Below are 15,150 nucleotides of genomic sequence, written 5' to 3' on the forward strand. Positions count from 1 at the left end.
TATATATATAATCCTAATTTATATTTGATAAGGATGATTTTTGTCAATTAAAATATATAGACAATCAAAAGTAAGTATCTTGTTTTGGAATTAAATTCAGATTTATTTATTTATTATTGTAGTTACTTTTGAAAAATTATTCTAATAATTATTTCTATTATTTATAGATCATTAAAGAGTTAAATAATTTGCTATATAAAGCATGATTACATTCTTATATACCAATAGTTGAGGAGATAAATGAATTAGCTGAGGAGCCATGATTGAGCAATCACATACCACTGAGGCCTTCATGAGTCATATCAAATATATATATATATATTTTTTAGATAACTAGATAAAAAATTTATTTTTCATTCTACCATAAGCAACTCAACCTAGAATATGTACAGAAGAAGATGTTAGAGAAGAATAATTAAAACCTCAATAAGCTGAATATAAAATAGTAAGTGTTCATTGGATTCCTTTTAAATCTTTTATTTTGATAAATAAATTTAATGAAGCTTATTTCTAACATTGTAAGTAAACATCAAAGGATGGTCATAGAAAAAATATAACAAATAGCATAAATAGTCTATCATCGATTAATTAATCAATTAATAAATTTTATATGTTTTAGGAATGATTATTCTATATTCAGTATGAAGTATATCAGACTTTTTAGTGTTGTTCTTTCACAAGCGAAATCAAATGAAGGAGTTTCCATTACAAATTGTAAGATCAATTTTCGAGATAAAAAATTTCGTGAACATTTTTTAGTTTTCATAAGAGTTGTATGCATTTGATCAAAATTATATATATGATATTGTAAATCCTGTAAAATATAGAATGGTAGTGTTCATTTTCAATTTCATGGAGAATATGATTCTTCAATTTTTTTTATATTATTATATATTATAATATTATATAATAATAATATTATTATATAATAATTTTGATATTATTCTTCAAATTTATATAATATTAAAAGTTTGATATTATTATTATTTCTTATATCACATCAATAGGTTTGGATTATGTGTTATTTTTGGATTGCGTTATTTTTCACTTGCAAGTAAACTTGCCAAGTAAAAACAACAATTAATCCAAACCTATTGATGTGATATAAGAAATAAGAATATTAATAATAATAATAATAATAATAATAATAATAATAATAATAATAATAATAATAATAATAATAATAATAATAATAATAATAATAATAATAATTGATGCCGAAAGATGCGTCTTCCGCAAACGGGTCGGGCGTGCCCGACACGCAAAGGAACCCTAAAACCCGCAACACGCGACGGTCTCATCGCTCCCCCGTCGCGTTCTATTTAAGCCCTCCTAAAAATCTCCGTCTTCCGCCGAGTTTGGGGGTTGAGGACATTCCATTCCATCCCATCCTAAGCAAGAAAGCAATGGCGGCCTGCTCCTCTGCTGCGGCGGTCCTGCCGACCTGCGACCTCCGCCGCAGTTCCGTCTCCCTCCGCTCCTCGAAGCTCTCCGCCTTCGGGTCGCAGCGCGTCGCGCGGCTTTGCCGCCTCGCGACCGGGACCCGCCGGCTTAGCGCCCTCCCGCAACGCCGAGTTCTTCCGCGGGTGATTCGTCCTTCCCCCTTTCCCAACCCTTTCTTTCGTTCGATTTGTTTCGATGATGATTAGTTTGGATTTGGAATCTTGATTTTTCTTTTACTCGAAGAACTCTAATATTTGGAAATTTGAAGTGCTACCGCTATTTGTCTCTTCTTTGCGCTTGATTCTTGGATATTACAGATCCTTGTATGAGTGATATGTTGTGACGTGGTGATTCGATGCTAAGTTATGTCTGATTTCTTTTAGAATTCGCACGGTCTCGAAATTGACCCGATTATTGCTTCTATGGGTCAATTATTTATGGCCTTTGGATGATGTTAGCGTCTCTGTTTGTGGTTATTCGAGCTTGGTTTGAATGGTTGTAGCCGATGAGAAACTAAAAGCTGAGATGATGCCTTTTAAGTGTTAGACGATAATTCAATTGGAAGGCGTCTGATATAGAGAATTCAGTCAGTGTGATATTTCGGTTAAATGCTTATATATTATAATAGAACTGTATTTTTCCGGAATCTGAGTATTTACATTAGCTATTCTAATATCGAATGTTCTTTGGCAGTTGGAGTGAAGTACTTGGAAGGCATAATTCAGAATTGCCTGCTGCATTGCATAGCTTTTTCTAATTCGACATGTTGTCACGGAATGATGAAAATTTTCCCGTGCCCACCTGAGAATAGTTTTTTTTTAATGAATTTTCACTGCTTGTATGCATTCCTTTAGCTGCCTATGAAGCATAAACTGGAGTGGTACGTAACATATCTTGACAGTCAAAAAGGTGTTTCTTTTTTTTTGTGTGTGTATGTAGAAGGATTTTTGATTTTTTTTATTCAGAAACTAAAATTTCACCTCTCTCACGAATAGGTTTAGCCAGATCCTGTTATGCGCTCTAGTTTATTGTTGTTTAAATGAGCGATGAGCATCCTTTTACCTGACAAAGAATGTGTAGCAGGATAGATTAAGGAATTGGGCTTGGCACTTTTTTTATACATGCCCATTTTATGCATTTTTCTTGTTTCATTTATTATCCAGATGTAATTAGAAGGTGTACGAAGTTGAATTTAACAATAATCTTTCTTCGTATGTCGAAGGATTTTTGATTTTTTTTATTCAGAAGCTAAAATTTGGTTTAGCCAGATCCTGTTATGCGCTCTAGTTTATTGTTGTTTAAATGAGCGATGAGCATCCCTTTACCTGACAAAGAAAGTGTAGTAGGAAAGATTAAGGAATTGGGCTTGGCACTCCTTTCTATAAATGCCCATTTTATGCATTTTTCTTGTTTCATTTATTATCCAGATGTAATTAGAGGTTGTACGAAGTTGAATTTAACAACAGTATTTCTTTGTTTGGTTTTACAGATAGAAGCAAAGAAGCAAGCCTTCTCTTCTTTTGATGAATTGTTGGAAAAATGTGATAAGCCTCTGTTGGTTGACTTTTATGCAACTTGGTAAGTCCTTGTTTCACTTTCTAGGTAATTTATTTAATTTTTTTGTCTGGTGGTCATTGTCTTAGCTTATGATGCTAGATGTTAAGCTATTATTTTGCTTTAAGATGATTGTTGTTTTTTGTATTGTCGATGTTTAAACTTTTTTTAGCTCAATTTTGAAAAGCTTTGAAGTTGATTCTTTTAGAAGTTCAAATGTTTTGTAAATCATTGAGCTGATTGCCCACACACTGATGTGTAATATCGAACAGGCTGAGACCTTTATCATTTAAAACAGACGAGTTTTTAGCATTTTATCATCTCAAACGGCAAAAGACTACTGATTGATAGTGAGAAATCCTCTTTTTGGGCCAAGCCTTTCTCAACTTTGGGCACCATATGATGCTAGGTTCACTGATTTGACCACCACTTGAAGGCTGCCTCTCTTCTAATGGGAGCAAATCATGCACATCATTTTTATCATGTGTATGTGAAAGTTTTTCTCTTGGAATTTTGGATTTTTGTGAATCAGGAGGTAGTGTTTGTGCAGCGTTTATATTTTGTAATGGTGCCTCAGATGCATATAATACTTATGCTGTTCTGAATCTGAAATGACTCTTTTTTCTTTTATCCGGTAGGTGTGGTCCTTGTCAATTCATGGTTTCTGTTCTTGAAGAAGTGAGTGAAAAAATGAAAGATAAAATCCAAGTGGTCAAAATTGATACAGAAAAATACACTAGCATCGCTGATCGGTACCAAGTCAAGGCATTGCCTACATTCATCATTTTCAAGGATGGAAAACCCTTGGATCGCTTCGTAAGATTGAAAAAGCACATTGCTCTGTTTATTTTGTTCCCTATTTTTCTTCTAGCTAAAACTGTTATACCATTATCTCATCCTGAAATGCACATGCACTGACACTGAGTATGCATCTTGTTGTGGCAACAACATTTTGGTCAATATTCAGGAAGGAGCCATGCCTGCCCATCAGCTTATCCAACGCATTGAGGATGCTTTTAAAGTCAAACAGTAACTGATAAGGTAAATTTTTAACCATTTAATCATATTGACCACCAATTGATACCACTTGTTCCTGTTAGACTTTTTTTCCCCCTTATGTAACTTCTCAGCATTCTCATTCATCGTTAATTCTATTAGGTTATATTGCATATACTCTATGATGTTTGCTTCGTATAGCGTTAAGCAGGTCTGAATCGGATGGCTTTGTGTAATGTTTGCATACCCACAGAATTCAAGATGTCAGTTGGAGTCACTGCGGTGGTGAAGTTTCATGTGACAAAAAGGGACCTCACAAGTAACAGCATCCACTGATCAATTTGTGGCTCTGTTGCATGTAACTCCCTAACTAGATTTGAAAGTTCTACTCTTGTATTATTAATGTCTTCTGTTCCTTCTATGTGTGATGTACTTTTTTATGTTTCCATAAGTGAAACCAACGGGAAATCATATACAATTTCTTTGTATAATATACAACCATGGGTTTGCAGTGTTGTGTCTGATGGCTTTGCCTTGTGGTTTCCATTACTCTTGATACAAGAACTGCATGGTTAAATACCATAAGTGAGTTATCTTACCGAAAATGAGAGCATACTCTTCCACACACACAACTTACATGACTCTCTTAATTGTTAATGATGTTTAAGTGAATCAGATTAGATGCTAAACAGGTGATTCAAACTTTCCAAGTTGTTCCTGGTCTGAGATTTATTTATTTATTTATTTATTTATTTATTTCACTAGTATGTTAGCCTTCCACAGGTGGATTCTTCTCTCATATTGTATAACTATGGTTCTTCCAAGAGATAAGTCCCTTGTATTATTAAGTACTTGACTAAAACATACCGGTATCACAATACAAAAATATACATTTGGTTGATATATAGGTAGATAGTTATACTTTTGTAGGGAAAGAGAAGTTTATTTTGATTCTTGCAACATCTGATGTCTCTCCTTCCATTTATTTTGATTCTTGCAATACATATAGATTAATGTCAATACCCAAAACCCATATATTTTTTATTCACTTGCTATGTATTTTGTAAGAACATAATTGTCTTAAATAATATCCATCGGTTTTTTTCTTTTTTACTTTTTTTGATGGATTGAAAGGGACAAAAGAAACATATATATTTTTTTAAATAATAATTTTGATCTCTAGTAGACCTTAAGATGAAATTTTGACTATCTATCTATCATAGAAAAAAGAATAAATTAATCTTATTAGATTCTCAAAGAAATTCTTTTGGAAGCAACACCAACCATACTTGCTTCGATTTATCTTACAAATTGTATGTAGCCAAAATAGTTGGATCCAATTCAACATTTGGTTTCACAAGTCACCTACAGTTTGTTCAGTGGAAATATATGTACAATTAATTAGGCATCTAAAAGAGGACTGCAACATTTGGACACATCTTGCGAAAGAGTTGTCGACAAGTATACTATACATCCCTCCTATCTTTTTGCCAGTTGCTATGTACACACATATTATAATGATAATGACACCCATATCATATCTGTATTGGAATTGATACGATCACACACAAGTCATGAGTGATCATAATTATAATCTCCCTTCCCATGAAGGAATATGATGCCGTGTGCCAACCTACAAGTCTTGTTTGGTAGGTTGCTGCTGTATCAATCCTTTTCCCATGTCAATGACACTTGCAATTCGAAGAAGATGTGAAGCACCATCGATAATTTTCCTCTACTTATTTGCCCTTTGTTATTATTATTTTGACTGATTTCTGCATCTTTAGATCACACCGTACACCTAAAGATAATGGACGGCTGGAATGATATCTGATGATGAGAGGTGGATCCGTACCCGGACCACAAGACCCGATTGGATTCCCGGATTTGCTTCTTGCCGACACAGCGCGTTGTCGGGCCCCACAACTCGCGGACCTATCGAGAGGATTCGCGACGAAGCAAACCCACGCGTCTTCTTCTCAACCGCACACTCGAGTGGGCCCCGGCGAAAGGTGTACCTCGCTGATGTCTACGTAAAGGAGCCGAATGAGAAGGACGTGCGATGGGGCCCACCACGTCGCCCTCCGACTTTGTCGGTGACGCGTGCGGCACTTCGGGCGTCCGATCGACATCGAACGGTCCGAATCCATCTTCAAGTCACTCATCGGTAATCGCGAGGTCGAATCAGATCACCGACCGTCCGCTTGATCGAATCGGACCGTTCTTTCAGCTTCGGAGCCACTATAAATACCGCAGCCACCCATGTCGAGTGCCACAGCGACCAGTCCCCGAACAACGTGAAGCGTCGTCGAAACGCGGATGGCCGAGGAGAAGCATCACCACCACTTCTTCCACCACCACAAGGAGGAAGAGCAGCCCGCCGAGGAGCAGCTCACCGAGGAGGCGGTGTACTCGGAGACTGCTTACTCCGGTGGCGGTGACGCCTACGCCTCCGGGTACACCGAGACGGTTGTCGTGGCCGAGTCGGCCTCCGACGACTACGAGAAGTACAAGGAGGAAGAGAAGCAACACAAGCACAAGGAACATCTCGGAAAGATGGGCGCCGTCGCCGCCGGTGCTTTTGCTCTGGTAGCTCTCTTTGATCGTATATTTTGCACTCTGTTTTTCTTCTCTATATCGAACGCAATTCGACCTCAATAGATTTTGTGTTCTTCTCGTATCTTCTGTGCCGAGTGCAGTACGAGAAACACGAGGCCAAGAAGGACGCGGAGCATGGCCACAGGCACAAGATAGAGGAGGAGATTGCCGCGGCGGTGGCGGTGGGCAGCGGAGGATATGCCTTCCATGAGCACCACGAGAAGAAGGAAGCCAAGGAGGAAGCCGAGGAGGCCAGCGGGAAGCACCACCACCACCTCTTCTAAGGGCGCATCTATGTAAACACTTATATCATGTTATATATATATATACTGAGGTGGAGTGTTTACGTTCATGGATTTGACACTCTAATGCATCCAAATAAGTGCTGGTTTGGTGCATATGTTACTGTGTGATGTAATATGTATGAGTGTGGGGTGCGACTTGCAGTTGATTTCTCTCTCTACTATTAATGAAAAAGAAGTGCATATAATTTTTTCTGGATAAAATATGATAGTTGACTTGAATCTTCTCTTGATATCTGTTAAAGGCTGTAATGTGTTTTTGTGATGGGACATTTTAGTTTCCATATGCAACTCGACGAAGATAATAATTACGATAAAATTCGGGTGACGCAAGTTTGCCTAAATGATGCCTGACAACACTTGATCAACGCAGATCGGAACGCCGATCGAGGTACATTAACACCCTGCTCAGGCTCGATCTCTCACGCCATGTTAACGTCGATGTCACTACCAAGAGTACGATCCTACTCCCTGCCAGTAGGCACATTAAACAACGGTAACATTCCCTATAAATATCCTCTCATTCATCAGGAGAAGGGGGAGGAGAAGAAGAGACAACTTAGCCAAAGAATTCCCCCGTCACTATCTGCTAACTTGATCGTTAGAGGAGTCGGGTCGAGCTTCCCGACCTGACCTGTGTGCAGGTGCGAAGATGGTGGCCTCCCACTAAACGCCCAAGCGAGGAGCCCCCTCCCGAAGGAAACGACGACCCATTTCCGATCGGACCATCGTGGCTGGCCATCTCAGCGGACTCAAGAGTCCTCCCAGGAAGAACCCCCATCATCCGGATCCGAACCAAACCGCGTCTGTCCCAAGGCCACGACTCAAGGTTGTTTACACTAACACAACAATCGAATGATCAAGATTTATTTTAATAATAGAGGAAAATAAGTGAAAGAATATATCAGTCACATGTAATATGAAAAAATAATATAATTAATTGGCTGATGATAACCATCAAGAAATTAAATAAATATGGTCTCTAAACATAATGTGAGGAAAGAACATAATATGTTCTATGATACATTATAATGTTCTAATCTGAATATAAGTAGAAAGAAAATTATAATTATAATTATAATTATATCAAATTAAATATATGTGATTTAGAAGATAATATTATTGATTTTATTTGATGAATAATTTTTTTTATTTTTTTATGATTTTTTATTGATAAAATTTCATCTTTATAAAAATAATATTTAAGGTCTTCAATTTAGATTGAATTTGATCTTTTATATTTATTTCATTTTTATCCTCTTTGAGTAGATATTTCATGTGGCAACTTATGATATATAATAAATACTCCTAAACTAATTTTCTCTCATCTCTCTCTACTTCTTAATTTGGCCATCAAAGGGACCCCATGTGATGTATCTATCACAAAATGCTTGATTGGATATAAAGTTTCTTCTATCATCAGTCATATCTCCTTGAAATTTGACATGTTGGGGTGATCTTTATGATGTGATAAGATTCAAAATCAGGATCACATAAAATTCTCTCAAATCTGCATTGAAAATTTGACTAATACATACCAATAAATCTTTGATTGTAAGATCTCATGATGAATTTATAAACTTGTTTACTTGGTGATATAGAAACTCACCCTCCATGCAATTCATGAATTTATTATTACGAAATATTTTTTTACGATCTAATTTTATATAAAATTCATGAATTTATTATTATCAAGTTCATGACTTCATTTGTTACCTTAGTCCTAACTTGATCGTCGAAAAGATCAGATCAAACGTTTTACTTGACTTTGGTATTCATATAAACCAAACACATCATTTTTATATTCTTATACATGTGATTCAAAATTAAGTCTAGTCCGATAAAATATCACTGATAGTAAATATCTTTTACCTTGGTCAAAAGCTTCTAGATATTAAGAATTTTAATTTTCTTACAAGTTACTAACATCAATTGACATTATCTGAAGAAGAAGTAAAAAAAAAAAACCACTTGTTCTACCCCAATTGTTGTGAACCCAATCACATTGACAATGATTGCTAATTTTAAAGGAAGCCTGAAACAGGTACTTGATCTTTATGATAATATCCAAATGCAAATCTGGCCAACAAAGGGTGGATGATCTTTTGAGATGCCAACAACACACCACTTCTCTTAAATCAATCTGAAATAAAAGCATGACCACTTGTGAATTCCCATCTTCTTTTCCTTCATGAGGAAGGCATGATCCTTTTCAATCATACTTCTCCTCCCTCCTTCCTGAGCAAGCAAGTCATGACTGGTGGAGGAAACCACCTCCCCAAGATAAAAATGAATTTATTGGTTTCATAACTCATTTAGGTCAACATTACCTTTCTAAACAATTGAGATGGTTTGATTAACACATGGGAGTGGAAAGAAATGATGAGTGGGTTCACACTTTCTTGTTGGTTATTGTCAAGCCATACATTTTAGATGAGGCCAATTCATGTTGAAATGTCAACCCAAATGCCACAGCTGTATGCATAATCCATCCCATCCCATTTGATTATGCCACCCACCTCATGGCTAGTGGTCACACACAGCAACAAAATCCTTTTATATTTTGGTCCATTAATTGTGAGCATTGTCCTTATTTTATAAGATTATTGTGGGCATTTCTGTAATCTCCAACCCCAATTTCCTCCTATAAATTTCCATATGATGATCAAGCCATGACCACACCCTTATCTCTTCTCCTCTGACAGTCCGTCAATAATTTGCCCCATGGCAGAGGAGGAGCAGAAGCACCATCACCACTTCTTCCACCACCACAGGGATGAGGAGAGCCCCTCCGAGGTTGACCCCAAGAAGGAGGAGAAGCACCACAAGCACAAGGAACACCTAGGTGAGCTGGGTGCCCTTGCTGCCGGTGCTTATGCCCTGGTAAGTCACCGAAACTCTATTTCCCCGATCTCGACATCGATTGTCGTTATCTGATGTCGACTTGCGATCGTTGGTGGTCATCTGGTTGTTCCATTGGCGCAGCACGAGAAGCACCAGGCGAAGAAGGATCCCGAGAACGCACACAAGCACAAGGTTGCCGAGGAGATCGCTGCCACTGTTGCGGTGGGCAGCGCTGGGTTCGCATTCCATGAGCACCATGAGAAGAAGGAAGCGAAGAAGCACGCCTGCGAGTAGACAGATGATCCACCCGACTCTTCCGAGAAAGATTACTTGGTAGAATAAAGGACTCATCTCTCCTGGTTGTCGTACGACCATGTGTGTCTGTCCCCAGTAGTTTGCTTGCTTCATGGCTTTGAGCACTGTTCTTGATCTTCTTCCTCCTTCGCTTCGCTGTCTTTTTCAGCCGATGTTCTAATAATCATGTGTGGATTCGTGATTTCTGACTCCATCAGGTGCAAATCTTTTTTTAGCCGCGTAGATTTCTGACAGAACTCATACGATCGACAGATGCAATCGTTCTTAATCTTAGCAAGCCATGCCGAAGTCGATCTCAAATATAGGCTCTCATCTGTAGTGGAGTTCGGACAAGAACTAAAAATAGTCCTGTAAATAAATATTGAGAAAAAGGAAAAATTCCTAAGAAAAGTTGCAGGTTTTAATTTTCTTTTCTTATAGAGTTCTTCGTTTTCGATTTTAATCTCTTAAAGGTGAATGATATTTTTATTTATTTATCTTTTTCTTGATTTATTTTGGCTCAAAAAAATTTAAATTTATTAAAATAAATTTTAATTATGTATATTTAAAATTGTTAAATATAAATATGAAATACAATATTAAAAAAATATAAATTAATTTGACATAAATTTTAGATATTTATATTTAAGTCAAAGAAATCTGATAGATAGATATATTTTGAGGTCCCAAAGAAGTCAGTTCAATAATTTCTTGAAATATGAATCCATAAATCCCTATTTGATATGATGATAAAAATTTTGATTATGTTACCGTTGTTTACACGCACAATAATATCTATCTCTGTTTGGAGGAATACAACAAAGTTTTGTTGGGCGTTGGTGACGTACATGAATAGGAGGAGGACACAGAAGACTGTGAGGGAATCCAGAAGAAGCTCTCGGCACTCATGTCCTCTTCCGACTAACCATGGATGACGGGTTGCCGGAGAAGAGCTCATCGATGTAGTTCTCGAGCTCCTCCGGCCCGAACTTGATGTACTTCCCTGATTTCTTCCCGGGATCCAGGTACTGCGAGAACCTCCCTAGGAATGACCGGTAAGCCGGCACGATCACCGCCGACACCGACACCCTCAGCTCCGACTGCAGCTGCTCGTCGCTCACCACCCACGAGCTCTGCGCCTTGTGGATCTCCTCGAACATGGAGTTGAAGCTCTTGAGCCGCTCCTTGAGCACCGGCTTGGCGACGTGCCCCCTCGCCTGGAGCCCGTCGTCCTTGAAGCACGCCAGCACCTTGGACCACGTCTCCCGCTGGTAGTTCTTGTGGTACTGCCGCAGATCCGATGACCGCTTCCGGCTCCAGGTGTCCCCTAGCAGCTGATGGATCTCCGTCGACCCCTTGATCTTTTGCATGACGTACCTCCCGTTGTTCATCAAGAAGATGCTGCAGAGTGCGGGATCCCTGTAGAGCTTGGACTTGGACTCCAAATTGGTGTGCAGCAATTCCATCGCCTCCATTAGCTGAATCGCGAACGGGTTATGGTTGTCGTCGCTGCCGCCTTTTGCGGCGTCCTCCACTTGCGACGATGGGTTCTCCGAGTTCTTGTGGTCTCTGAACACCTGCTCCATCGTGTTCTTGTACTCGCACGCGTACTTGAGGTAGTTCATCACGTAGCGGGTGAGCGGATGGACGGCGCCACCCGGCACGGCGTTCTTCCCCATGTCGGTCTTGATGGAGGTCTCCAGATCGCAGAAGATCGCGACGACGGCCTCCCCGAGGCGCGAGCGAACCAGCGCCACCTCTGTCGTGAGATCGTGAGCGGCAGAGGAGTCATCCGGTTCCGATTCGGTGGTGCGCAAGAGGGCATCGATCCTCGGCACCATGTCGCGCAACGTCTCGTACATGTCGAGCACCTTGAAGAGCTTCTCCGCGGAGCGCTTTGTCGTGGCGACGGCCTCCGCGAAACCCAGGAGCAGGACGGTGACGCCACGGGCGAAGTTGTGGAAGATGCTGTAGGCGATGGCGCTGTGGCCGGCGAAGACGGCCTCGCAGAGGTCGTGCTCCCGGGGAAAGGCGACCTCCACGGTCTGCCGGAAGACCTTGTTCCACGTCGCGATCTTGGCCTCCAGCGAATCCCACGGCATCTTCTGCACGTCGTCGACGCCGAGCTTCTCGTACCCGAGGTTCGACAGGGCGACGTCGAACGCATTGCGGCGGGAGATGGTGAACACCTGGCAGCACTCCGTCGCGTACCCGGCGGAGACCACGGCGCCGGCGATCCCACTCAGCCTCTCGATGATCTCCGGCGTATAAGTCGAAGGAAATTCGGCAAGATCGGGTTCCGACGGCGGCGGAACGCAGCGATCGATGGCATCGTGAAGGTGTCCGATCGACGGCCGCCGCTTAGTCTTCGGCCTGGCAGTGCCGGTATCCTTCTTCGGTTTAGAGTCCTCGAGAAGGGAATGGAACTCGTCCTCGAGGAAACACATCGCGTAGCGGAGGATGCTGCTGGCGCGAGTCATCGCCTTGTTATACTTGGTATCCGACGAGAAGATCGACAACGCGGAAGTCAGCTTGGCCACCCGATCAATGGCGTCGAAAAGGACGAGCTCGTCGTTGGCAGGAGGAGACGCTCCATCCTTGCCGGATTCATACTTGACCAGCTCCTCCTCCACGAAATCAAGAAACTTCTTGATGGTGGGTTCCGGCATTGACGGCGGCTCAGGCCACTGATCCCGCCCATCGTCAATGCTGAGAAGAAAGGAGAGGAAACCATCGACTTCCTCCGAAATGGAGCCAAAGCTGGCTTCCGGTGGCTCTTCGGGAGCGCTGCTTGCTTCCTCCTCCTTGTTGACGACCACAACAACCTCCACCTCCTCCTCTTCCTGTCCTTCTTCTTCATCCTCCTCGATTGTCACCGTCTCGGTGTCCCTCTCCTTCTTCCCGTAGCTCTTTTCCAGCTTGACGGGGCCTAAGGAGCGGCTGCGGTCGATCTCCCGGGGTTTGTCGTCGCGGCCGGAGGTGGAGGAGGAGGAGGAGGAGGAGAAGCTGCTAAATTTCTGAGTAACGGTTTGGCTTCTCTCCATGAATAATCGCAGCAGGTGCGGTTAATATCCAAGCATACTATTCGATGGAAGACAAATGGATGCAGAAGACGAGGAGAGGAGAACGGGGAAAGGAAGAGGAAAGATTGGGCGTCAATAGAGACGAGGGTGAGAGAGAGTCCCCGAGATAGGAGTAGGGGTGGCGGAAACCCAGGGAGATTTGAACCGGTCGTCGCCTTACATAGATAGATGTAGATGGACGGAGGTACAGATGGTTGACTCGTAGGCAGTTGGAACCACGTATTGTCTCGACTCATTATAGGCACCAAAATAATAATAATAATAATTTAATTTAATAAAAATATTGTAGTCTTTTTTTGCAAAAACATTCATATTGTTGAAAACATTATAAAAATATTATAATATTTTTGTATTATGTAATAATATTTTTAATTATTATTAAAAAAATTATAATATAATATAAAAATATTATAACGATTCACCTTACGGATCTACTAAAAAAAAATAGACGATTGATTGTCCAATCAGGGTATTTCAAGTATTAAGTAAAAATGATAAGAAATTATGAAAATATAAGGTACTATTTATTGAGGGAAAAATTAAAAAAGAGAGTTTTTTCTGAGAATTCACTATATATATATATATATATATATTCAAAGTTATATATAAAATTTGTATGAAGATATTTTTGTAGAATCTTTTGGAACTATATATGTTTTTCTCCAAATTAAACCAATAAATACAAGGAAGAAGAATGAATAATTAAGTTTCAATAGGACTAATTCTTTATTAGATTCTTAATCATAATCTAAAATAAATAAGTACAATATAATTTATTAAAAAATCTGAAGACATATAATAGGTGTAAGGATTAATCGAGAATTTCGCCTTAATATTCAATCAGTATTGTTTGAGTTATAATTATTCTATTCACCTTAATTATTATTAGTCGCTTTAATTAGAACCAGAAAAAAAAAATATATTTTGTTTAAATTACATATGATGGATGAATATTGGATCTCCAATGATCTGAAAATTACTCATAAAATGTGATCAAAGACTACACTTTTCTTGATCTCATCATACAAACACCAAATACACAACATGAACAACAAGGATTCAATTTTTTCCTATAGTTTGTAGTTACAATTTTTCTAGATCTACATTTAAATACATGGTAAAGTTGTAACTTTGTTTCTTTCCTTTTAGTAATTAGACACACAATTCTTTCTCATCTTATAATTCTGTTCAAGAAAAGAGAAATTAGAAGAGTTGAGTGATTTAGAACTCTTAACACTTTGCCCCAATTTGAAATCCAAGAAACAATTGTTCTTTGCCTCATAGTTATTTTAATTTAGAGTAGCATAGAACATAAACAATCTAGAACAGATTAATGCATCAAGATAGAACATCTCATTAGTATTATTCTATGACTTGATTCGATCAAGGAAACAAACAAATCCTAAATCACAGCCAGCAACCTAACTGGTCTTTCTAATTTGGCTTTTTTGCTGGAAGATCCTGTGGTTGAAGATTACACTATATTTGTGAGGCCAAATGCATACTCTTGCAACTCAAATTAAAACCATAAAACAAAGTAGCTGATAATTCTTAGAGTTAGAATCCTTTCCATCATTTATCTCTAATCTTGATAAGAATTTAGAATCAAATGACAATAAATGTATAATCTCGCACGGGTTGTTTACGCGAAGAATGGATTTCTTGATCCGCTAGAAATTAGACAAGTAAAATAGATTTCGAAGTCAGTTATATAGCTACTTAAAAATAATAATAAATCCAAATTTCAAGAAATTATATACATAAAGACACTATAATCTTCTTTCATGCACCATTAAACACTATTAGTCGAAACATAACATCAATTAGTTTGTAGAAAGGAAGATGTGTGATCAATCATCATATTAATGTACAAAAAATGTTTAAATTTGGTTTGTTAAGGCGATGAACTGCATAATTACAAACAATAATTCTTCAATTAGTGGACTACACTTTGGATTTATAATTGTAACAGTGAGGAAGACAATATAAGAATCTCAATGATTGGCCCCAAATCAAAAAGAAATTGGTACCAAAAA

General features: G+C 39.0%; 4 protein-coding genes across 7 annotated transcripts; 3 read left to right on the forward strand and 1 right to left on the reverse strand.

Moving 5' to 3' along the window:
- Positions 1 to 1,342: 1,342 nt before the first annotated feature.
- On the forward strand, positions 1,343 to 4,517 carry LOC135615424 (thioredoxin Y, chloroplastic-like). 4 transcript variants are annotated; one of them, XM_065113891.1, is made up of 5 exons: positions 1,343 to 1,586; positions 2,933 to 3,021; positions 3,636 to 3,813; positions 3,965 to 4,038; positions 4,156 to 4,517. In XM_065113891.1, the coding sequence occupies exons 1-4, from the start codon at positions 1,407 to 1,409 to the stop codon at positions 4,028 to 4,030; spliced, it is 513 nt and encodes a 170-aa protein (XP_064969963.1). In that variant the 5' UTR covers positions 1,343 to 1,406; the 3' UTR covers positions 4,031 to 4,038; positions 4,156 to 4,517. The 4 variants fall into 4 exon arrangements, with proteins under 4 accessions (XP_064969963.1, XP_064969961.1, XP_064969962.1 ...); XM_065113889.1 differs by having other exon boundaries at positions 4,195 to 4,517; XM_065113890.1 differs by having other exon boundaries at positions 4,205 to 4,517.
- A 1,740-nt stretch (positions 4,518 to 6,257) lies between these two features.
- LOC135615426 (abscisic stress-ripening protein 5-like) lies at positions 6,258 to 7,097 on the forward strand. Its single transcript, XM_065113894.1, has 2 exons — positions 6,258 to 6,582; positions 6,693 to 7,097. The coding sequence occupies exons 1-2, from the start codon at positions 6,313 to 6,315 to the stop codon at positions 6,873 to 6,875; spliced, it is 453 nt and encodes a 150-aa protein (XP_064969966.1). The 5' UTR covers positions 6,258 to 6,312; the 3' UTR covers positions 6,876 to 7,097.
- A 2,465-nt stretch (positions 7,098 to 9,562) lies between these two features.
- LOC135615427 (abscisic stress-ripening protein 1-like) lies at positions 9,563 to 10,233 on the forward strand. Its single transcript, XM_065113895.1, has 2 exons — positions 9,563 to 9,776; positions 9,879 to 10,233. Exons 1-2 carry the CDS (start codon positions 9,618 to 9,620, stop codon positions 10,029 to 10,031), a joined length of 312 nt encoding a protein of 103 aa, XP_064969967.1. The 5' UTR covers positions 9,563 to 9,617; the 3' UTR covers positions 10,032 to 10,233.
- Positions 10,234 to 10,575: 342 nt separating this feature from the next.
- LOC103989095 (exocyst complex component EXO70C1) lies at positions 10,576 to 13,354 on the reverse strand. The gene has a single exon (XM_065113892.1). It carries the CDS (start codon positions 13,073 to 13,075, stop codon positions 10,937 to 10,939), a length of 2,139 nt encoding a protein of 712 aa, XP_064969964.1. The 5' UTR covers positions 13,076 to 13,354; the 3' UTR covers positions 10,576 to 10,936.
- Between the last annotated feature and the right edge of the window lie 1,796 nt (positions 13,355 to 15,150).

This window comes from Musa acuminata, chromosome BXJ2-6 (assembly GCF_036884655.1).
Source record: "Musa acuminata AAA Group cultivar baxijiao chromosome BXJ2-6, Cavendish_Baxijiao_AAA, whole genome shotgun sequence".
NCBI lineage: Eukaryota > Viridiplantae > Streptophyta > Magnoliopsida > Zingiberales > Musaceae > Musa > Musa acuminata.

Excerpts from the sequence above, each read along its gene's own strand:
- LOC135615424 (XM_065113891.1), top strand. The coding sequence starts at position 1,407 with ATGGCGGCCTGCTCCTCTGCTGCGGCGGTCCTGCCGACCTGCGACCTC. Across the intron at positions 3,022-3,635 it reads GTTGACTTTTATGCAACTTG|GTGTGGTCCTTGTCAATTCA; the intron begins GTAAGTCCTTGT and ends TTTATCCGGTAG. Across the intron at positions 3,814-3,964 it reads GAAAACCCTTGGATCGCTTC|GAAGGAGCCATGCCTGCCCA; the intron begins GTAAGATTGAAA and ends GTCAATATTCAG.
- LOC135615426 (XM_065113894.1), top strand. The coding sequence starts at position 6,313 with ATGGCCGAGGAGAAGCATCACCACCACTTCTTCCACCACCACAAGGAG. Across the intron at positions 6,583-6,692 it reads CCGCCGGTGCTTTTGCTCTG|TACGAGAAACACGAGGCCAA; the intron begins GTAGCTCTCTTT and ends TGCCGAGTGCAG.
- LOC135615427 (XM_065113895.1), top strand. The coding sequence starts at position 9,618 with ATGGCAGAGGAGGAGCAGAAGCACCATCACCACTTCTTCCACCACCAC. Across the intron at positions 9,777-9,878 it reads CTGCCGGTGCTTATGCCCTG|CACGAGAAGCACCAGGCGAA; the intron begins GTAAGTCACCGA and ends CCATTGGCGCAG.
- LOC103989095 (XM_065113892.1), bottom strand. The coding sequence starts at position 13,075 with ATGGAGAGAAGCCAAACCGTTACTCAGAAATTTAGCAGCTTCTCCTCC.